The sequence below is a fragment of the Rhinopithecus roxellana genome, chromosome 8 (genome assembly GCF_007565055.1).
Source record: "Rhinopithecus roxellana isolate Shanxi Qingling chromosome 8, ASM756505v1, whole genome shotgun sequence".
Taxonomy (NCBI): domain Eukaryota; kingdom Metazoa; phylum Chordata; class Mammalia; order Primates; family Cercopithecidae; genus Rhinopithecus; species Rhinopithecus roxellana.
In genome coordinates this window covers 4,170,594-4,194,228 of record NC_044556.1, presented here as the reverse complement: position 1 = coordinate 4,194,228, position 23,635 = coordinate 4,170,594, and the positions used below count along the sequence as shown (strand labels likewise).

Here is a 23,635-nt window from a genome sequence, read left to right as displayed (position 1 = left end):
TCAACAGTTCTGTTCAATATACTAATGGAAGTTATAGCTAGAGAAATAAGGTAAGAAAAAGAAAGACAAGGAATCTAAATTGGAGAGAAAGAAGTAAAATTATCTGTGTTTATAGATTACATGATTCTATACGGAGAAAACACTGAAGACTCCACAAGCGAAAAATAAAATTTTAGAGCTTATAAAACAAATGCAGCAATGTTGCAGAATACAAAATCAATACACAAAAATCAGCTGCCTTTCTGTAGAATAACAATGAATAAACAATCCAAAAAGACAATTAAGAAAATAATTTTAGTTATAAAAGCATCAAAAAAAGTAAAACACTTAAAAATAAATGAAATCAAGAAGTCAGTGACGTGTACACTGAAAACTACAAAACATTCCTGAAGCAAATTAAGGAAGATAATGGAAAGATATCCCATGTTCATGGATTCCAAGACTTACTATTGTTAATATTAAAATACTACCAAAATCAATCCACAGAGTCAACATGATACCTATCAAAATCCTAACAGCCTCTTATACAGAAATAGAAAAGCCTATTCTAAAATTCATTTCAAATCTCTAGGGATCTCTAATACCAAAATAATCTTGAAAAAGAATAATGTTGAAGAATTCACACTGCCTTATTTCAAAACTTACTACAAAGCTACAGCAATCAAAACAGTATGGTACTGGCATAAGGACAAACAGGCCAATGGAATAGAATAGACAGCCTGGAAATAAATGCTTATATATATGGTGAAATGATTTTTGACAACAGTGCCAAGATCATTCTTTGGCAGAAGGACAGTCTTTCAAAAAATGGTGTTGGGAAAACTGGGTATCTACATGCAAATAATAAAAGTGAACCATCGGCCGGGCGTGGTGGCTCAAGCCTGTAATCCCAGCACTTTGGGAGGCCGAGACGGGCGGATCACGAGGTCAGGAGATCAAGACCATCCTGGCTAACACCGGTGAAACCCTGTCTCTACTAAAAAAAAAAAAAAATACAAAAAACTAGCCGGGCGAGGTGGCGGGCGCCCATTGTCCCAGCTACTCTGGAGGCTGAGGCAGGAGAATGGTGTGAACCCAGGAGGTAGAGCTTGCAGTGAGCTGAGATCCGGCCACTGCACTCCAGCCTGGGCGACAGGGCGAGACTCCGTCTCAAAAAAAAAAAAAAGTGAACCATCACATTACGTCATGTATAAATAGTAATTTATATTTAATCAAAGACCTATACTTAAAAGCTAAAACTAAAACTATAAAACACTTAGAAGAGGCTGGGTACAGGGGCTCATAGCTGTAATCCCAGCACTTTGGGAGGCCAAGCAGATCTCTTGAGGTCAGGAGTTGGAGACCAGCCTGGCCAACATGGTGAAACCCTGTCTCTACTAAAAATATAAAATTTAGACAGGTGTGGTGGTGGCTGCCTGTAATCCCAGCTACTTGGCTACTTGGGAGGCAGAGGGACGAGAATCGCTTGAACCTGGGAGGTGGAGGTTGCAGTGAGCCAAGATCATGCCTCTGCACTCCAGCCTGGGTGACAGAGGGAGAAAAAAAAAATTACTTAGCAGAAAACATAGAGGAAAATTTTGTTACAGTTGGCAATGATTCATTGGATATGACATTTAAGGCAGAGGCAACCAATAAAAGACAAACTGGACTACATCGAAATTAAAAACTTTTGCGCACCAAAGGACAATCTCAAGATGAAAAGAAAACCTACAGAAAGGGAGAACACATCTGCATATCACATATAAAATAAGGGCTTAATACCCACAGTGTATAAAGAATTCCTACAACTCTCTTCCAAGCATTTGGGAGCTGAAAAAAAAAAGAAATTTTTGAAATATTAAAAATTAAAAATTTTAAATAAGAATTCCTACAACTCAACAACAAAACACAAATGATTCAATTTTAATATGAGCAAAGGATTTTAAAACAAACTGGTTCAAAAAATATACAAACAACCAACAAAAACAAAAACCAATGCTCATTATTATTGGTCATTAGGGAAATGCAAATCAAAACCACAATGAAAAACCAGTACAGAACCATTAATTGGCTATTATGAAAAAAAAAAATACGACATAACCAGTATATGTGACAATGTGGAAAACAGAAACCCTTATGCATTGCTGGAGAGAATGTAAAACATTGTAGCCACTTTGTAAAGCAATATATCTGTTCCTGAAAAAGGTTTACACCAATTATTCTGTGAACCAGCAATTCCACTCCTAGGTATATATCCAAAAGAAGTGAAAGCAGGGACTCACACAGACATATACATACCATATCCACAGTGGCCTTATTGATAGCAGCCAAATTATTACTGTGGAAACAACCCACGTTTATCAATATAAAAATGGATAAACAAAGTATGCTTTAACTATACAGTGGAAATTTATTCAGACACAAAAACAATGAGTTCCTGATACATGCTACCACATGGATAAACCTTGAAAATGTTCTGCTAAGTGAAATAAGCCAGACATGGAAGAGCACATGCATACTTCCACATATATCTCTCTCTATGAATAGTTAAATTCACAGAGAAAGTAGAATGGAGATTATCAGTACTTTGGGGTAGGATGGAATAGGTAATTACATGTATGGAACACTAAGAAGATATAGCAAGTAGCACAGAAACATGTATAAAATGATCCCTTCCTGGGTGTATTCTAGTTTGTACCAGCACTGTAAAAGACACTTCCAGATGGGCAGTTCCAGTGGTTAATGTTGGTAGTTCAAAGCGTAACACTGCTCTCTAGGCAACATTGTGGAGGTCTATTTGAGATATATTTCTCTGCAAGTTATTCCCATGAACACTCCAATGAAACAGCTCTTATCAAGGCCCCCAGTGACCAAATACTTGCCAAAATCTACACTCAACCCTTCTTCCTTGTCTTATTCAAATTCTCAGTGACCTGTGACATAGCTGACCACTCTCCCCACATTGAAATACCTTCTTCTGGAGGCTACCAGGAGAGGATACCCATGTTTTCCTCCTACTACTTCATTGGGTGTTGGAAGCCATTATGGAGTGAGGAAGTCAATGATTTCAGGAGCTTCTCCACTATTGATGCAATATCAGGAATATCTCAAATGCTGCAGGCAAGGGAGGTTGGTGGGGAAGATGATCTATGACATGCTTGAAGACTTTACTGAGGAACACACTGACAGGACAACAGCACTGCCATCTTTATAACACCCCTCCATCCTAAGTTGTAAGTTTCTAATTTGGCCAAAACTGCAAATGTCAGCCCCACTCATAACTTCAACAGAACATAATGGCCCTAACTGTAACAGAACAGCCAGGACTTCCCTAACCCCTCCTTAATATAATTTTGTTTCAAAGCACACTTCCCCACTGGGCCCTTTAAAAAAGCCTCAGGCTGTAAGAAAAGTTTGCACCTGACCCTGCCGGCTGGAAGCCCTTCTCAGGTTTACTCTCAATAAACCTGTCTCAACTGTTGAGCCACCTTCTCATCTCTCCTTTCCTTAATCTTTCTATCCCAACACACATAAGAGAGCATAAACACTTACTAACAAGGAACTTGAAGATATACTGAAATTCTCTACAGATAATGATGATAATGATGATGCAGACTTAGAAGAGGTAGTATCAAAGATGTGACACCTGAAAAATTTGCAGCAGTTTTTGGGGCATCTACAGCTTCTGCAAGGTGAAAGTATTAAAGATTACAATCCTCACAGGGCGCAGTGGCTCACGCCTGTAATCTCAGCACTTTGGGAGGCTGAGGCGGGTGGATCACCTGAGGTCACGAGTTCAAGACCAGCCTGGCCAACATAGTGAAACCCCATCTCTACTAAAAATAAAAATTAGCCAGGCATGGTGGTGGATGCCTGTAATCCCAGCTACTCTGGAGGCTGAGGCAGGAGAATCAGTTGAACCTGGGAGGTGGAGGTTGCAGTGAGTCGAGATTGCGCCACTGCACTCCAGACTGGGCGATAAGAACGAAACTCCGTCTCAAAAAATAAATAAATAAATAAATAAAAAGATTGCCATCCTCAAGTAAGATCCTTCAATGGAACAAAGCCTTTGTGTCACCCGAGGGATAACATGCCAACAAACACTGCAAGGATATTTAAAGAAAAATAACCAACTTCCTACAATGTTTCTAACTAAATATCTGCAAATATGAAGATAGATCTTTCAATGTGTACACATCTTCAGCTCTCATGCTGAACAGATCCTGACATTAGTATTATTTAGTCTCTTCCAAACTCAGCATCTGCAATCAGAACCTGGTTCATCCAACACAGATGATCATCCTGACATCTTGTCAAGATTCAAGTGAGCCTGATGTCTCACTGCTTATCTACACTGCCACCCATCTAGTCATCTCAGTGAATCATATTAGGCACCATACTGTAATCATCATCATCATCATCCTTGGGTTATCAAGGAAGAAGGACCAGGATTTTCGTAAGTGTTAGCACACGATTCCAGGTCATTAAATAAAAGCAATCTATGATTGCTGAAAAAAAGAAACTGTAGATTACAGGCTCATGCCTGTAATCCCAGCACTTTGGGAGACCGAGGCAGGCAGATCACCTGAGGTCAGGAGTTCGAGACCAGCCTGACCAATATGATGAAACCCTGTCTCTACTAAAAATACAAAAAAAAAAAAAAAAAAAAAAAATTTGGCGAGGTGGCATGTGCCTGTAATCCCAGCTACTCGGGAGGCTAAGACAGGAGAACTGCTTGAACCCAGGAGGCAGAGGATGCAGTGAGCTGAGATTGTGCCATTGCCCTTCAGCCTGGGCAACAAGAGTGAAACTCTGTCTTAAAAAAAAGAAAAAAAGAAATTGTAACATTCTAGGTGACATGTACTATGTAGGCAGGCCTGCGATGACTGGGTTTGTTCTCAAAATTATAGGATTATTTTCATGATTCTCTAAAAAAATACAATAAAATGACTATTTACATAGCTTTTACAACACATGAGGTATTTTAGTAACCTACTTTTTATTTTTACTTTTACAAAAGCTTTGGGTTGGTGAAAAATTAAATAATCTAGGCATGATTTACAGGATGCAGGAGGATGTGGATACGTTACATGCAAATCTCATTTTATAAAAGGGACATAGCATCTGTGGATTTAGGTACGCTTAGGAGGTCTGGAACCACACCAATCCCCTACAAATGGTTAGGGGATAAGCATATGCAAAAGAAACATCTTAAGGCTTTACCATGTGTTTTCATTCTTGAGGCTTATCTCCTATGTGATTTATTTCACATTTTTGAAATGAAATAAAACTAATGAATGCTTTCCCACATTTATAGAGTATCTCTCCAGTGAGTCCTTTTATGTCTATGCAAGGAACTGAGAGAACTCAGTGTCTTCCCACATTCCTTACATTCATGCATCTTCTCTCCAGTGTGAATCCTTTCATGTCCTCGAAGGAAACGGGAACGAGTGAAAGCTTTACCACATTGTTGACATTCATAAGATTTCTTTCCAGTGTGAATTCTTTCATGTCGTAGAAGGCAAGTGAGCCAAGAGAATGCTTTCCTGCATTCCTTACATTCATACGGTTTCTCTCCAGAGTGAATCCTTTCATGGACTTTTAAGTTACCAAAATGACTGAAGGCTTTCTTACATGTTTTACACTCATAAGGTTTTTCAGCTGTGTGGATCCTTTTATGTTGAGAAAGGTATGTGAAACAACTGAATGCTTTCCCACATTCCTTACACTCATATGGCTTCTCTCCAGTGTGAGTTGTTTTGTGATTTTGAAAGGAATAGAAATCAATAAAGGCTTTCCCACATTTACATTTATAGGGTTTTTCTCCAGTATGAGTTGTTTCATGCCTTCGAAGGGAACTAGAAATACGGAAGGCTTTACCACATTCTTTACATTCATAGGGTTTCTCACCAGTATGAGTCCTTTCATGTCTTTGAAATACACTGGGATAAACAAAGGCTTTCCCACATACCTTGCATTTATGAGGTCCATCTCCAGTGTGCATTATCATATGACTTCGAAAGCTTGAACGATGAGATAATGCTTTTCCACACTGCTTGCATTCATAGGGTTTCTCTCCAGTGTGAGTTCTTTCATGACTTTGCAGTGAACTAGGACAATCAAAGCCTCTCCCACATATCTTACATTTATGAGGTCCATCTCCAGTGTGCCTTATCATGTGTCTTTGAAAGCTTCCCAGATGATGAAATGCTTTCCCACATTGCTGACATTCATAGGGTTTCTCTCCAGTGTGAGTTCTTTCATGTATTCGAAGCGAACTGGAAACATTGAAGGCTCTTCCACATTGTTTACATTTATAGGGTTTTTCTCCAGTGTGAGTTCTTTCATGTCTTACATGGGAACTGTAATCAGGGAAGGCTTTAGAACAGTGCTTGCATTCATATGGTTTCTCCCCAGTATGTGTTCTTTCATGTCTTAGATAGGAACTGTAAATAGGGAAGGCTTTAGAACACTGCTTACATTCATACGGTTTCTCTCCAGTGTGAGTTCTTTCATGTATACGAAATAAACTAGGCCAAAAAAAGGCTTTCCCACACAACTTACATATATAAGGTCCACCTCCACGTTGTACTATTATGTGTCTTCGAAGGTTTCCTGAAGAACTGAAGGTTTTCCCACATGCCTTACAATCATAGCGCTTCTTTCCAGTGTGAGGTCTTTCCTGTGTTTGAAAAGAGTGGTGATAATTGAAGGTTGTCCCACATTGTTTATGTGTATGTGGCTTTTCTCCATATTCCTGACACTCATCTGGTTTGTGTCCAGCATCAAATGTGATGTAGCAATTAAGGAATGAACAACCCATGATGACTTCTCCATGCACACTGCTTTCACATGGATCTACTCCACGAGTTTTTTCATTCACAGTACTACCTGGAATCTGGCTACTTTCACTGAATCTCTCTACGATAAGACATCTGTAAAACATAAGAAGTATATTAATAAAGGTTTATTTATAAATGACTTTATATTTATTAGTAGGTACTGGATTTACATTTTACATCATCATGCAACGTGTAGGCTTTATGCACTGCTCGAATGTGAATGGACTGAATGTTGTACAAGATAACTAGACCCCAGCTGTTTTCTTGACAATGATAAACACATGGAATTCTTTTTTTTTTTTTTGAGATGGAGTCTCGCTCTGTTGCCAGGCTGGAGTGCAGCAGTGCGATCTCGACTCACTGCAACACCACCTCCCGGTTCAAGTATTTCTCCTGCCTCAGCCTCCTGAGTAACTGGGACTACAGGTATGCGCCACCATGCCCAGCTAATTTTTGTATTTTTAGTAGAGACGGGGTTTCATCATGTTGGCCAGGATGGTCTCAATCTCTGGACCTTGTGATTGTCCACCTTGGCCTCCCCAAGTGCTGGGATTACAGGTGTGAGCCACCACGCCCGGATGAATTCTTCATATGATTTCTTTTTCTTTTTTTTTTTTTTTTTTTTTGAGACGGAGTCTTGCTCTGCCGCCCAGGCTGGAGTGCAGTAGCCGGATCTCAGCTCACTGCAAGCTCCATCTCCCGGGTTTACGCCATTCTCCTGCCTCAGCCTCCCGAGTAGCTGGGACTACAGGCGCCCACTACCTCGCCCGGCTATTGTATTCTTTTAGTAGAGACGAGGTTTCACCGTGTTAGCCAGGATGGTCTCGATCTCCTGACCTCGTGATCCGCCCGTCTCGGCCTCTCAAAGTGCTGGGATTACAGGCTTGAGCCACCGCGCCCGGCCTCTTCATATGATTTCTAAGGGAACTATTTTTGCAAACACTGAATAGCTATGTCACATTTAAGTATATGTTTCTGGAGAAAATTTTCTAGGAATAAATTTATACTGGGCTTGTTCATTTTCTTTGCCTAGTTGTATAATTTCCTGTCATCCTAAGAATTGCTCCACAAATACATGTCTTTCTCTTGTGAGTGCAAATTACCTTAGGCTCCTCCTGGGATTTTTGTGCTGATCTTCAACGTCTGTGTCTTCCCATTTCATTCCTAAAAGGTGGACACAGAAAAAACACTGTAGATTATTATAAAATTCTAAAAACACTATAAGATTTTATGTACAATGGAATCATGCATGATTCATTCACTGAATTATAGCTGTGTCTTGAACAACATAGGTGTGTACCTCACAAGTCCACTTATTTTGTATTTTTAAGATGGAGTCTCGCTCTGTCGCCAAGCTGGAGTGCAGTGGTGTGATCTCCATTCACTGCAACCTCTGCCTCCCAGGTTCGAGCCATTCTCCTGCCTCAGCCTCCCAAGTAGCTGGGACTACAGGTGTGCACCACCATGCCCAGCTAATTTTTGGATTTTTAGTAGAGACAGGGTTTCAGGTGGGTTTCGAACTCCCGACCTCAGGTGATCTGCCCGCCTCGGCCTCCCAAAGTGCTGGGATTACAGGCGTAAGCCACCACACCTGGCTCACAAGTCCACTTATATACAAATTTTCTTCAGTCTCTCCTACCCCTGGGACACCAAGACCAGTCTCTCCTCTTACTCAGCCTACTCAATGAGAAGATAATGAGGATGAAAACCTTAATGATGATCCATTTTAACTTAATGCACAGTAAATACATTTTTATGTATTTATGATTTTCTTAACATTTATTTTCTCTAGCTTACATTATTGTGAGAATATAGTATGCAATACATGTGACAGACAGAATATGTGTTAATCAATTGTTTTTGTGACCAGTCAACTGAAGGGTAAGTTGTGGTAAACAAAAAGTTACAGGAATATGTACAACTGGTTGGGGACCCGGCATCCCTTAACCCTGTGTTGTTGAAGGGTCAACTATATCCCCTTTCCATATTTCAAATCATTCAACAGCATTGGTGACCAAGAAAAAAATATCTTTTTTTTTTTTTTTTTTTTTTTTTGAGACGCAGTCTCGGCTCTGTCACCCAGGCTGGAGTGCTGTGCCGGATCTCAGCTCACTGCAAGCTCCGCCTCCCGGGTTCACGCCATTCTCCTGCCTCAGCCTCCCGGGTAGCTGGGACCGCCACCTCGCCCGGCTAGTTTTTTGTAGTTTTTTTTAGTAGAGACGGGGTTTCACCGTGTTAGCCACGATGGTCTCGATCTCCTGACCTCGTGATCCACCCGTCTTGGCCTCCCAAAGTGCTGGGATTACAGGCTTGAGCCACCGCGCCCGGCCGAAAAAAATATCTTTAATTGACTAAGTGAAGACATAATGTCATTTTTACCTATACAGTCCAGGTTCCTAATGGTTTCCCACATCACATCTCTGTACAGAGTCTTCTGTGATGGACCCAGCAAAGCCCACTCTTCCCGGGTGAAGTTCACAGCCACATCCTCAAAGGCAACTGAATTCTGAAACATTCCATATGTACAAAGGAGGAAGGTTGAGACTGACAGTACCAAAAATTTACACCCACTTCATAAACTTTGCATGATACTATTGTTTCTAAGCAATGATTCAATGACATGGTAAATCCACCCTTATTCTCTGTCCACACTTTCTCCAACACAGCAATTCTGATGCTAGAATTGAATGTTGTTGTATAAATAATAGTCAAATAGGAACAAGTCTCTTTTTGATGACTTAAATGAGTGAATTTTATTGCCAGGATCATCCCTAATGTCTACTTTATAGTGGGTCTGTAATTCCTGTCATGACAAAGTCCTACGACTCACTGTGCAAGAAGAGGAGTCCTGAGATTGTATATATTTACAGATGCTGGTTAACAAAGTTGGATCCTTCATGTACTCTGGCACTGGATTTATAGAGGGTCTCCACCAACATAACTAACAACAGATGCTGAGTATGCATAAACTGTTTATGGAAAAAGTATAGTATTTGCTTAACTCTTATCCTCTCTTGGGGAGCTTGGAATTTTGTTACATGCTCAGCAGTGGGAGCATAGCTGATCAGCCAATGCTAGGTTTGAATGTTTGTCCCCACCAAAATGCATGCTGAAACTTAATCCGCAATGTGACAGTAATGAAAGGTGGGGCTTGAAGAGGTTATTGGGTCTTGAGGGTTTGGATCTGAAGAAAATCAAGATTAGGCCGGGCACGGTGACTTAAGCCTGTAATCCCAGCACTTTGGGAGGCCGAGACGGGCGGATCACGAGGTCAGGAGATCGAGACCATCCTGGCTAACACGGTGAAACCCTGTCTCTACTAAAAAGTACAAAAAAAAAAACTACCCGGGTGAGGTGGCGGGCGCCTGTAGTCCCAGCTACTCCGGAGGCTGAGGCAGGAGAATGGCGTAAACCCGGGAGGTGGAGCTTGCAGTGAGCTGAGATCCGGCCACTGCACTCCAGCCTGGGCAACAGAGCGAGACTCCGTCTCAAAAAAAAAAAAAAAAGAAAATCAAGATTAATCCATTCTTGGATTAACAGCTTAAAGAATAAATGGGTAGTGACAGAGTTGGACTTATGTCCCTATGAGAAGAGAAAGAGACCTGAGCTAGACACTCAGCTCCCTCATCACATGATGCCCTGTGCCACACAGGGACTCGACAGAATCTCCACCAGCAAAGAGGTTCTCACCAAATGTCCAGCCTTGACCTTGGACTTCCCCGCCTCCAGAACTACAAAATACATATATTGTTTCATTTCAATCACCTAGCTTCAGGTATTCTGTTATAAGCAACAAAAAACACACTAAGGTAGGCACAAGGAAACACTCTGGGCACTGAGTCTCTAATGAATGACATTCATAAATAACTTTTCAAAATGTTTACTGCAACATGTTACTTGGGGGATTCAGCCCATCCTATGTGATTACACTAAGACAGAACATTTAGAAGCTGGCAACAGGTTTCCTCAAATGTAGCAAAGCAAAACAAAAGACTAATAAAATATACTTCACCATCCCAATGTAAAAATTTTAAACTTTTTATTAGATAATGTCAAAGGAGAATAAAGGGGACAGATTGCACATGTTCTTAGAAAGAACTCAATGTCACCTCTCATGAATATCAATAATATTCCCTAAATAGCTAAATCAGACCTTTAGTAGTCAACAACAACAAAAAATGATATCCCCAAACCTAATAGAAGTCACAAATGTATAAAAATGCTAAAAGCTTTCTCACCAACAAAGTGACAGCTTCACAAGAACAGATAAATAATTTTTTTTGGTGGGGGGAGACAGAATCTTACTCTGCTGCCCAGGCTGAAGTGCAGTGGCACGATCTCGGCTCACTGCAGTCTCCATCTCCCAGGCTCAAGCAATTCTCCTGCCTCAGCCTCCCAAGTAGCTGGGATTACAGGCATGTGCCAGCACGCCCGGCTAAAACATTTATGATGATCCATTTCAACTTAATGTACAGTAAATATGGTTTCTCTTCTACTTTTTTTTTTTTTTTGAGACGGGGTCTCGCTTTGTTGCCCAGGCTGGAGTGCAGTGGTGTGATCTCGGCTCACTGCAAGCTCCGCCTCCCGGGTTCACGCCATTCTCCTGCCTCAGCCTCCTGAGTAGCTGGGACTACAGGTGCCCGCCACCATGCCCGGCTAATTTTTTTTTGTATTATAGTAGAGACGGAGTTTCACCGTGTTAGCCAGGATGGTCTAGATCTCCTGACCTCATGACCCGCCTGTCTCAGCCTCCCAAAGTGCTGGGATTACAGGTGTGAGCCACCGCACCCGGCCGAGAGTTTTCTTAAGTAACAAAATAAAGCCTGGGTGCAGTGGCTCACACCTATATTCCCAGCACTTTGAGAGGCCAAGGCACGTGGATCTCTTGAGCCCAGCAGTTCAAGACCAGCCTGAGCAACATGTTGAAACCTGATCACTACAAAAAATACAAAAATTAGTCCAGGTGTGGGGGTGTGTGTCTGTAGTCCCAGCTACCTGGAAGCCTGAGGTGGGAGGATCACCTGAACCCAGGGAAGCAGAGGCTGCAGAGAGCCTGGATGATACCACTGTACTCTAGCCTAGACAACAGAGTGACACCCTGTCTCCCCCAACCAACAAAGAGAAAAGAAAGTTGGTCCCAAATGAGGAGTTTTCCAAATTTAACTCTGTTAAAATTAGTCATAGTGGCTCACACCTTTAATTCCAGCATTTTGAGAGGCTGAGGTGGGAGGATCCCTTGAGCCCAGAAGTCTGGGGCTGCAGTGAGCTGTGATGGCACCACTGCACTCTAGCCTGGGGTCACGGAGCAAGATTCTATCTCAAAAAAAAAAAAAAAAAAAAGTCCATCAAACTGTAGAATGAAATAAAAAGATAAACCACCATCTGGAAATAAATACTAGCAATCCCTCCATGTGAAAACTGGTTAGTATGGACAGTATGCTTAAAAACAAAAAGAAAGACAGGCTGTGGTGGCTCACACCTGTAATTCTAGCACTTTGGGAGGCTGAGGAGGGTGGATCACCTGAGGCTGGGAATTCAAAAACAGCCTGACCAACATGGCAAAACCCTGTCTCTACTAAAAATACAAAATTAGCCAGGCATGGTGGCGGGCACACCTGTAATCCCAGCTACTCAGCAGACTGAGGCAGAAGAATCGCTTGAACCTGGGAGGTGGAGGTAGTGGTGAACTGAGATCACTCCATTGCACTCCAGCCTGGACAAGAGCAAAACTCCGTCTCAAAAAAAAAAAAAAAAAAAAAAAGAATGAGAGAAACAAGGCAATAATATCCAAATAAATTAAACATGAAAAAAGACTGAAAATTATTTCACAGAAGATGAAAGACCACAAAGAAAAAATGCTCAACACCAGTGCTAATCAGCAAAAACCAATGGAGATATGTAAAACATAAATCTTTACAAGGCATAAACACACACACATCCATGGTCTGAGAGTTGATCTACACCTGCTATTAGGATTTCTTCATAAATTTAAACTATCCATAATCTACAATATAGCAACTTTTCCCAATGAATAGTATCTCAATGAGCTAAAAATTCATGAAGTGTTAGCACTTCGCGACAAAGAATAACATTTTCAACAACATCATAAGGTTAACTTGAAAGAACTCAAGTCCCATGAACAGCGAAATGTGTGAGGACCTGGTGACTCACAGCCTCAGACAACAGCATATGTCAAACAGATTGAAGCAAATAAACAAATTGAAAACTTTTCATCGTATTTTCTCCCCTCTCCTTTCATCTCTTCACGCCTTTGGAGTCAATTAAATATTTTTCATTATTCCAACTTGTTTATTTTCTTTGCATTTTAGTTCTATTTTTGTGCATTACATTTTAACAAGCTGCTCCTGGGAAGTGGTTCTCATACTTTATGTGCATTACAAGCATCTGGAGGACTTAATGTAGATTATTGGATCCTACCCCTAGAATTTCTTTCTTTTTTTTTTTTTTTTGACAGAGTCTCACTCTGTTGCCCAGGCTGGAGTGCAATGCTGCGATCTCGGCTCACTGCAACCTCCACCTCCCGGGTTCAAGCAATACTCCTGCCTCAGCCTCCCAAGCAGCTGGGATTACAGGCGCCCACCACCAAGCCCAGCTAATTTTGTGTATTTTTAGTAGAGACAGGTTTTGCCATGTTGGCCAGGCTGGTCTGGAACTCCTGACCTCAGGTGATCCACCCGCCTCGGCCTCCCAAAGTGCTGGGATTACAGGTGTGAGCTACCATGCCCAGCCCTGCCCCCAGAATTTCTAATTCAGTAGGACTAGAATACAACCCTGAAATGTGCATTCCTTTTTAAATTTTGATGTTTTGTTTGTACATATTCATGGGGTATAATGTTGCCACATCGATATAGTGCATTGTGGTGAATGAAGTCAGAGCCTTCAGTGCATCCATCACTGCAGCAAGGCACATGTACTCACCAAGCAACCGCCCATCATCCACCATCCTCCACCCTCCTAGAGTCTCCACGGACCATTATTCCACACTCTGCTTCCATGTGTACACGTTATTTACATGTGGGAGGTATATCTGCCCACATTTTTTTTTTTTTTTTTTGAGATGGAGTTTCACTCTGTCACCTAGGCTAGAGTGCAGTGGCACGATCTCGGCTCACTGCATCCTCTGCCTCCCAGGTTTAAGCAGTTCTCTACCTCAGCCTCCCAAGTAGCTGGGATTACAGGCGCCTATCACCAAGCCCAGCCTTTTTTTTTTTTAAGTAGAGATGGGGTTTCACCATCTTGGTCAGGCTGGTCTTGAACTCCTGATCTCATGATCCACCCGCCTTGGCCTCCCAAAGTGCTGGGATTACAGGCGTGAGCCACCGTGCCCGGCCTATTCTCCCACTTTTAAGTGAGTACGTGTGGTATTTGTCTTTCTGTGTCTGAATTGTTTTGCTTAAGATAACTGCCTCCCAATCCATCCTTGTTGTCACAAAGGACATGATTTCATTCTTTTTCATGGCTGAATAGTATCCCAATGAGTATACATACCACATTTTATTTATCCAATCCTCCACTCAGGTTGATTCCATATCTTTGCTTTGTGAATAGTGCTGCAAAAAGCAGACAAGTGCAGGTATCTTTTTGATGTACTCATTTATTTTCCTTTTGGTAGATACCCAGTAGCAGAAATGCCTTTTCATCATAATACTGAGGGCATATTAATGGTAAAATTAACTAACTGAAAACAGAAAAGAGGCAAAACTATGCTTCTAGATAAATACACACTGAACCTATAATGAGTGACAAAATACAAACTCTAGGTCAGTTATGCTTCTGACCTGTAGTGTCTTACCTCACACAACTTCTGACAACAAACGTATGGCATTTGCTGTACACTAATTCTCCAACAAAAAGTGGTATCCACCCAACATTACTACAGACCCCTCAAGTTGAGGGTTGAGTATCACAACCCATCAGCCGCCAGGCAGATGCCAGTGGCAAGCCCCAGAGACCTTCCTTTTAATCAAATGTGTATAAAACCAATGACCCTCTCCTCAGGGTCAATAATGTGCTAAGCCAACCCACAGAACTCAGCAAGTCACTCTGCTTAAGGTTATCAGTTTGTTATAAAAGGTATCTCAAGAATAGCCAAAAAGAGAGAGAGACAGCAAAGGAAGGGGAGGGACTGGCAAATCTTCCCCTCTTGATTGACATTACCCACCCAGCACATCCAAATACATTTTTTATTATATCACAGACCCAGATAAACTCTCAGATTCATAAATGCTTTATCCATCACGCAGAATCAAAAGGTATCTTTCTCTAAATCAGCTGTAACAGACTTTTTAATTTGTACTCTGATTAAACCAACTTAGTGAATGCAAAACCAGGATGCTGATAATGTTGAATTTTACCCAAGCCCTGTAACTCTGGTAAATAAGACGACAGAAAATCACCTCAAATCCCCAAGCCCAGTTCTTTGTGTTCTGGACAAGCAGCCACAAAACAAAACAAAACAAAACAAAAGCACCCTTTGCTTACCTAGATTATGCCCCTCCCCGCTTTTCTAAACTATAACTCGGCCAGATAAAGAACCTCCAAATTCCCATTTTTTATCTTATGATTAGCTGAGCAGTTTTGTCTTTGCTGATCATACTGAACAAAATACAACTAAAGAAAAGTTTGCTTAAGTTTCTCTCCTTGCTCCAGGACTGTGAACTTTGACCCATCCTCAGCCTGAGCCAGCATAAAACCCCTCCTTCATAACCCATCTGAAGAACAGACTTAGGTCAGAGTAAAACATTCTCTGATCTAGAATCTGATTCTCGGCTGGGCATGGTGGCTCACGCCTGTAATCCCAGCACTTTGGGAGGCCGAGACGGGTGGATCATGAGGTCAGGAGATTGAGACCATCCTGGCTAACATGGTGAAACCCCATCTCTACAAAAACACAAAAAATTAGCCGGGCGTAGTGGCATGCGCCTGTAGTCTCTGCTACTCGGGAGGCTGAGGCAGGAGAATCACTTAAACCAAGGAGGCTGGAGGTTGCAGTGAGCCAAGATCATGCCACCACACTCCAGCATGGGCAACAGAGCTCTCGAGACTTCATCTCAAAAAAAAATCTGATTCTCATCCTCCATCCTGCCCTCCCCTTCGCATCTTCCTTCTAATCTTGGGTGCTCTTCCCTTAGCAAGAAAAGAACTTTTCTGCCCAACCTTAGAGATGCCGCAGATCTTTTTTTTTTTTTTTTTTTGAGACCCAGTTTCACTGTTGTGAGCCACTGTGCCCGGCTAGGATGCCTCAGATCTTATACTTGATGCTTTCCCCTTTAGAATGAAGTCACTTAGCTAAATCCAGATTTATTTTACTTGAGAATGTCTAGCGACAGCCCCACAACAGTAAGAAATACAACCTCAAACAGGGAATTAGCCCAACCGCCTCAGCCTTCTAATGCTCTGTAGCTTCTCTCAATATAAAAGCCTCCTCCCATGGCTGGACTGATCAGGTTGGGACACCTGCAGGGGAGGCTTCCAGGAAGAACCAGTTTAAGTGGGCCTTCCATAACCTCCCATTGCAGGCTCAAGATTGGCCTCAACTGGGAGTCACCGGCCTCAGGCCTCTCCACCCCACTCAAGGCCATTCACTTCCCTCCCATGCCTTACATGGATAGTTACTTGGTTTAGTCAGTATTTATTAGTTAGTTTAGTTAGTATTTATTTATTTAGAGATGAAGTCTCACTCTGTCACCCAGACCGGAGTGCAGTGGCACGATCTTGGCTCACCGTAACCTACACTTTCCAGGTTCAAGTGATTCTCCTGACTCAGCCTCCCAAGTTAGCTGGGACTACAGGTGTGGGCCACCACATTAGCCTGTAATCTCAGCTAATCAGGAGCCTGAGGCACAAGAATCACTTGAACCTGGGAGATGATGCTTGCAGTAAGCCAAGATTGTGCCAGTACACTCCAGCCTAGGCACCAGAGCAAGATTCCATCTCAAAAAAATAAATAAATAAAAAATAAAGGTAGGCTGGGAGTGGTGGCTCATGCCTGTAATCCCAGCACTTTGCGAGGCCAAGGTGGGAGGATCATTTGAGGTTGGGAGTTCGAGACCAACCTGATCAACATGGAGAAACCCTGTCTCTACTAAAAATACAAAATTAGCCGGGCGTGGTGGTGCATGCCTATAATCCCAGCTACTCAGGAGGGTGAGGCAGGAGAATCACTTGAAACCGGGAGGCAGAGGTAGCGGTAAGCCAAGATCACGCCATTGCACTCCGGCCTGGACAAGAAGAGTGAAACTCCATCTCAAAAAAATAAAAAATAAAAAATAAAGTTAAATAGGAAAAGCACAAGTATCTATCCATTTCAGACAACAAATACCATTTAGTTACTACTTTCATAATAATAAGGCATTTAGTAAATTAATAATATTTGAGTTCTTTAGCTGTTGGAAAGTCCTGTGCCACAGAATTTAGCATTAATCTGTCAAGGATACGTAACAGGAACAGAACAGTTATCCACTGCCCTAAATTCCCCACCCTAAAAAGGAAAGAAACTAAAGTTTTGGTAAATCTTTATAATTCAATCAAATACCACATTTTCTGTTAATATGTGTTCACTTTTTCTGCAGCCATAAAGAAAGCACGACCAAACATTTTTCCTTCATCATACTATCACTGCTAAGTCCTGAAATTCCATTTGAAATAATTGGAGAAACTTACCTGACAGGCTCTGGGGGAAAAAAAAAGTAAATGAAGGGTTTTTGTTGTTGTTGTTGTTGTTGTTGTTGTTTTAAACAAAAATTGGAGGCTGAGATGGCAGATCACTTGAGGTCAGGAGTTCGAGACCAGCCTGGCCAACATGGCGAAACCCCGTCTCTACTAAAAATACAAAAAAAAATTAGCCAGGTGTGGTGGTGCAGGACTGTAATCCCAGCTACTCAGGAGGCTGAGGTGGGAGGATTGTTTGAACCCAGAAGGCAGACATTGCAGTGAGCCGAGATCGTTCCACTGAATTCCAGCCTGGGAGACAGTGAGAGGCTCCATCTCAAAAAAAAAAAAAAAAAAAAAAAAAAAAAACAAGGAACAGATGACTACATATATAACCTGTTTTCTGAAATCCAACTCTTTCTGGCCTCTGTGGAAATACTTTATTTTCTCTATCAATCTGTAATGATAGGATGCATCTTATAGTTAATAAAACGTTGAAGCTGAAAAGAGTGAATACCTCTTTTCAATGTGACAACCTCAGAGATGAGCAGTGCTGACTGAAACACAAACAAGTCTAACTCAGGTGTCAGGTAAGGTCATCCTATCTCCTGGGACATTAGTCACCCCCATCTGCTCAGTAAAGTGATCACCCGCCACCACCCCAGGAGATACTGCACTGTGTGCTTTTCAGGCTCATGCACACATGACCTGAATAGGAGGTTCTTGCACAACCGGAATGAGTGGGTTCTCCAGTGCTTACATATTGTTTTCTCTCTTCATTAGTCTGAGAGTCAGGAAGGAAGAAATCATTTCTGTCTTCTCCCCCAAATACGATCATTCAATTGGCTGACCAGCCTGTGTCCCCAAGGAATGGAAACTGGGGTTGGGGAAGAAAAAGGTGATTGTCCCAAGGGTTAGCTTTTTATAGAAATGATATACCAGAAGATTCCTCCCATCCCACCCAGGCATCCAGCTGTTCTCTGTAAGGCCCCACCCCCTCAGGCTGCTCACTGGGAGAAATGACCCAGGGGCTGATATTCACTAGACCTTCCCAGAGACAGGGCAGCTGTGTGTCTCTTGGGTCAACCCCAGGCAGTTCTGAAACAGAACCAGGAAAAGACGGAGAGTGGGCTGAGAACACATCACTCCGTAAAGTTTCCAAAGGGGACTCTCAATGTTGGGAAGGTATCCGCACCCAGGGGAAAGAAAAGAAGGAGAGGCACAAAGGTTTTTTGTTTGTTGTTTACAGTCGAGTGTCAGGTTATTCTCTGCTTTCTCACATGTGAAATGTTCAGGAACACAAATCTTTTAAGAAGCCGGCCGGGCGAGGTAGTCACGCCTGTAATCCCAGCACTTTGGGAGGCTGAGGCGGGCGGATCACCTGAGGTAATGAGTTCGAGATGAGCCTGGCCAACATGGTGAAACCTAGTCTCTACTAAAAATACAAAAAATTAGCCGGGCGTGGTGGCGGGCGCCTGTAGTCCCAGCTACTTGGGAGGCTGAGGCAGGAGAATGGCGTGAACCCGGGAGGCGGAGCTTGCAGTGAGCCAAGATCGCGTCACTGCACTCCAGCCTGGGCAACAGAGCAAGACTCCGTCTAAAAAAAAAAAAAAAGCCAGACATTGATCTGTGAAAACAAAATGAAAATTAAAACACTGGGACTCTGAAATTTAGCACGGGTGGGGCGGAGGAGGGAGGAGTTCATGATGTTGCTATGAATTGAGGAGGGAAAGTTAGCCTGGGTAAGGCTCTGTAAACCAAGGGAGTTACTACCACCTCCAGGAGGAGTTAGAATGAGGAAATAGGGTAGTGGATTTGAGACCCTGCTACCCTCATCTCTGAAAAACTCGAAGAGGAATCAGTCACCCTGGGAAGAAAAGAAGGGACTGGGGACCCCGCAGACCACAGCTCCTCCCATGCACAAACCCCACGCAAGAATCTGGATTCTGATTGCAGTTAGATACTAACCAGGCACCCTCAGCCCCACTGCCTCGCGAGGCCGCCTCCCTGAGAGTCAGGTCACAGAAGACGCTGACCGCCTGCGTCCCCATGGTGTCTGGGGATAAGATCTTGGAGAGCTACTCGATTCGCCCATGTTCTTTCTCAGATCTTGAATTCCAGCGGAAAGGCTGGCGCCAAGCAGGCTGAAAACCCCACGAGGGAACCCACTCAGCGGGAGAATGAGGTTTCTTCACCTCGCGTCCCAGGATTCGGCCGTCACTTCCCCACCAACTAGCGACCCCACACCTCAGCCGCCCCTGTCCAGACCCCTAAACACCCCCATCCCCAAACCTCTCACAGAGGCGGAACTGGGGTCTTCTCCCCACCCCTCTATTAAACTCTTTCTGCTGCAGCCCTTGGAGTCTCGGTGCAGTGACTCGGACCGCGAACCTGTGCCGGTTACAGCCGCACAATCTGGAGAGACGTAGGGCTGCGGGCGCGGAGCTGCCCCAGAGAGGGCGCTGGAGCGGGGGGCCGTAGTCGCCGCGCAGAAACGGGACAGGACGCCCGGGGTCCCGGCTGCCGGCCCAGCCCCCACCCCCAACCCCGCGGCTGAGGGGAACAAGGGCAGGCTGTGCCAGGGGAACTCGGGTCCGCAGACCCCGCAGTCTCCGCGGGGACGCCCGAGTCCCGCCACAGCCGGTTTTGACCGGTTCCAACCAGTCCTTCGCCCTGCCTCAGGACGCCGGGCCCCGCACACTCACCATTTCCCGGCTTCCGCGGTGTCCCGGGTTCTCCCCAAGGCTCCCCGCTGCCAGCATACGACTCAGTGCGACACAGCCTGCCACTGAACTGCCAAGGCGTCTCTCAGCTACAAAGCCGGGAGCAGGAGCTCAGAGGGGTGGAGAAAGCTCCACCCTCCTCCCGGGAGCACGCCTGATTGGCAGTTCCCACGAACTCGACCCTAACACTGATTGGGTAGAGCTCCAAGTTCCGCCCCCCCCGAGAACTGATTGACAGAAGAAGCGATCTTACACAGCTGAGTGGAGCCGGATGAAGTGGTTCCAGACGCAGACCTTGATAGGGTGGGCTTCCTCCCTTCGCTGTGACCTGACCCCTCCCACGGGATATTTGCATTTAAGCGGAATTTCCTGCGTGTACTCAATGTGCTCTTCCTGCTCCTTCTTCCTGGACGGGGACCCTCAAGTGTGTCCTGGGAATTCGAGACTCACTGCCCAGTGGAGCCATCCCCTAGCCTCTGAGCAGTAGGGGAGCCCAGACCACACAAACCACACTGAAGCAGGAGGGAAGGCTTGGTGTACTCCAGGGATCAGGAATTTAGGATGAGGCTGCTGGCTCCATGGTCAAGCCTTTCTCCCCCCTTCTCTCTCAATCTACTCATTCTCAGACCAGAAAATAAAAACACATCAACAATGAAATAAAATTGTTAAATGCATGGAAAATCTGGAATTATATGGCAGCAATTTTCTATAAAGGAATCAGAAAAAGGGGGAAAAAAAAAAAACAACCTGAATTACTTCAGAGAAGTTTCAGCCACAGTTCAGCAGGAAACCCCCTTTCAGGAGGTTAAACATATTCCCAAGCTTAGAAGCCAGATTCTGACTCCTGAAATTGAGTGCCAGAGTGTGTAACCAGCAGCTTAGCAATTAAGTCTCCAACCACGTTTTAAACCTTTTTTGTCTTCTTCTTTCCCTTTTCCTCTTTCCCTTCCCGATCCCAAGATAATAACTTCGAGATAAACCGGATAGATGTTACCTCTCATCTTAAAATACAGCTTCAGAATGTACTGTGAACCTCCACTCTCTTTCCTTTCCCATACTATACTGCCATGCCTTATGCACATTTATTTTTATTTTATTTTTTTGGAGACAAGAGTCTCACTCTGTCACCCAGGACAGAGTGCAGTGGCACGATCTCGGCTCACTGCAATCTCTGCCTCCTGGGTTCAAACACTTCTGCCTCAGCCTCCCAAGTAGCTGGGACTACAGGCGCATGCCGCCATGCCCGGCTATATTTTTTGTATTTTAGCAGAGACAGGGTTTCACCGTGTTGCCCAGGCTGGTCGAGAACTCCTGAGCTCAGGCAATCCGCCCGCCTCAGCCTCCCAAAATGTCAGGATTACAGGCGTGAGCCACCACGCCTGGCCTATGCACATTTATTTACCTAAATACTTATTAAGCACACACCATGCTCTCTTATTTGGTCATATATTTCCTTAGAAGCTTCAAGGGTTGGATCCTGATAGGGACCAGGCACCTCTGCAATTCTCTCTCCAACAAAAGAATACTTCAAAGACGGAAACCACACCCAGCTGAAGAGTGACTACAAGACTGACTGCGACTAATTTGAAGTAGTCCCTTCACCAAATGGGACAATAATTCAAGGGGGGCAACCAGAGCAAGTCACGCCACCTGGTACCTCTAGCCCCCCTTGACTCTTCTGCATTCCAAACTCTTTCTTTAAAAACCCCTGCGTTCCCTCCACAAATTGAACAGTGGAATTGCTTTCTGTTCTTCCCCTGCTAGGACAGATAATAAAGAAATCTCGCTCCCTCCTATCACAACTCGTTATTATTTTGACTTCTTTCCACAAGCGGCAAGCAGCCAGACCCTTTTGCCAGTTACCAGTGGGATCAGCACCTGGTGATGGGGCAGGGGCACTGAAGGATTTAGGGATGAAGGAGCTCAACTTGCCCTTCTGTGTCCTCTGTGCAGTGTGGAAATGCTCTCTCCTTCAAGACTTTAAATATTAATGAATTAAATGCTCCAATCAAAAGTCAAGGCATTAGACTTTGAAAATATAAAGATTTCCCATATTTGTATGAAATACAAGTGTACCTGGTAAACTGAGTTCTTTCTCTAGTTTGTATGAGTCACAAAGAAAGAATATCTAATGGAACAAAAAAAAAGGCAAAACAGGACTTATTTTCTGGCCAGAGAGGAAGGGGTCAGAGTCAGCTCTTGCTCCGAAGACACTTGCTGCTCCTAGAGCTGTGGGAAGCTGGGGAATTTTAAGCAGCTAGATATGGGATGGGGACATTTGTAATATGGGCAGAAAGGAACTTCAGATGTGCAGGCACAAATCATAAACATGTCTCTTTATACCACACATGTTCCAAAGGCTGGCCGGGTGTGGTGGTTCACGCCTGTAATCCCAGCACTTTGGGAGGCCGAGGCGGGTGGATCACCTGAGGTCGGGAGTTCGAGACTAGCCTGACCAACATGGAGAAACCCCGTCTCTACTAAAAATACGAAATTAGCCAGGCATGGTGGCACATGCCTGTAATCCCAGCTACTCGGGAGGCTGAGGCAGGAGAATCGCTCAAACCTGGGAGGCGGAGGTTGCAGTGAGCTGAGATAGCACCACTGCACTCCAGCCTGGGCAGCAAGAGCGAAACTCCATCTCAAAACAAAACAACGGACCGGGTGCGGTGGCTCACGCCTGTAATCCCAGCACTTTGGGAGGCCAAGGTAGGCAGATCACGAGGTCAGGAGATCGAGACCATTCTGGGTAACATATTGAAACCCCGTCTCTGTTAAAAAAAAAAAAAAAATTAGCTGGACGTAGTGGCACATACCTGTAATCCCAGCTACTCAGGAGGCTGAGGCAGGAGAATCGCTTGAACCCAGGAGGCAGAGGTTGCAGTGAGCTGAGATCATGTCACTGCACTCCAGCCTGGCGACAAAGCTAGATTCCATCTAAAAAAAAAACAACAAACAAAAAACAACAACGAAAAAGCTGCCGTGACTTTCTTCTATGGGTGAGGATTTTCATCTTACAATAAGGTGTCAATGATCTAAACCAGCAGTTCCCAACCTTTTCGGCACAGGGACTAGTTTCTTAGAAGATAATTTCTCTATGTACTGGAGTGGGGATGGTTTTGGGGTGATTCAAGTACATTACATTTATTGTGCACTTAAATATTATTATTACATTGTAATATATAATGATGTAATCGTACAACTCGCCATAATGTAGAGTCAGTGGGAGCCCTGAGCTTGTTTTCCTGCAACTAGATGGTCCCATCTGGGGGTGATGGGAGACAGTGACAGATCTTCCAGATTCTCATAAGGTGCATGCAACCTAGATCCCTTGTGTGCGCAGCTCACAATAGGGTTCATGCTCCTATGATAATCTAATGCTGCCTTTGATCTGACAGAAGGCAGAGCTCAGGTAGTAAT

The 23,635-nt window shown here is 43.8% G+C and overlaps 1 protein-coding gene across 7 annotated transcripts; it reads right to left on the bottom strand.

The window, feature by feature from the left end:
• Nucleotides 1-1,580: 1,580 nt before the first annotated feature.
• ZNF442 (zinc finger protein 442) lies at nucleotides 1,581-23,053 on the bottom strand. Of its 7 annotated transcripts, none has more exons than XM_030936597.1 (5): nucleotides 19,461-19,700; nucleotides 18,253-18,369; nucleotides 9,201-9,327; nucleotides 7,925-7,985; nucleotides 1,581-6,914 (listed from the first exon to the last, which is right to left on the bottom strand). In XM_030936597.1, exons 2-5 carry the CDS (start codon nucleotides 18,328-18,330, stop codon nucleotides 5,291-5,293), a joined length of 1,890 nt encoding a protein of 629 aa, XP_030792457.1. In that variant the 5' UTR covers nucleotides 18,331-18,369; nucleotides 19,461-19,700; the 3' UTR covers nucleotides 1,581-5,290. The 7 variants fall into 7 exon arrangements, with proteins under 7 accessions (XP_030792457.1, XP_030792459.1, XP_030792460.1 ...); XM_030936599.1 differs by lacking the exons at nucleotides 18,253-18,369; nucleotides 19,461-19,700 and adding exons at nucleotides 20,198-20,304; nucleotides 20,469-20,870 and having other exon boundaries at nucleotides 4,960-6,914; XM_030936600.1 differs by lacking the exons at nucleotides 18,253-18,369; nucleotides 19,461-19,700 and adding an exon at nucleotides 23,032-23,053 and having other exon boundaries at nucleotides 4,960-6,914.
• Nucleotides 23,054-23,635: the final 582 nt, after the last annotated feature.

Bases quoted from the DNA above. Each gene is read 5' to 3' on its own strand.
- ZNF442 (XM_030936597.1), bottom strand. From the start codon at position 18,330: ATGATCGTATTTGGGGGAGAAGACAGAAATGATTTCTTCCTTCCTGAC. The intron at 7,986-9,200 runs GTAAAAATGACA...TCCACCTTTTAG, and splicing joins TAGGAACCTGGACTGTATAG to GAATGAAATGGGAAGACACA. The intron at 6,915-7,924 runs GTAATTTGCACT...TATGTTTTACAG, and splicing joins AATCCCAGGAGGAGCCTAAG to ATGTCTTATCGTAGAGAGAT.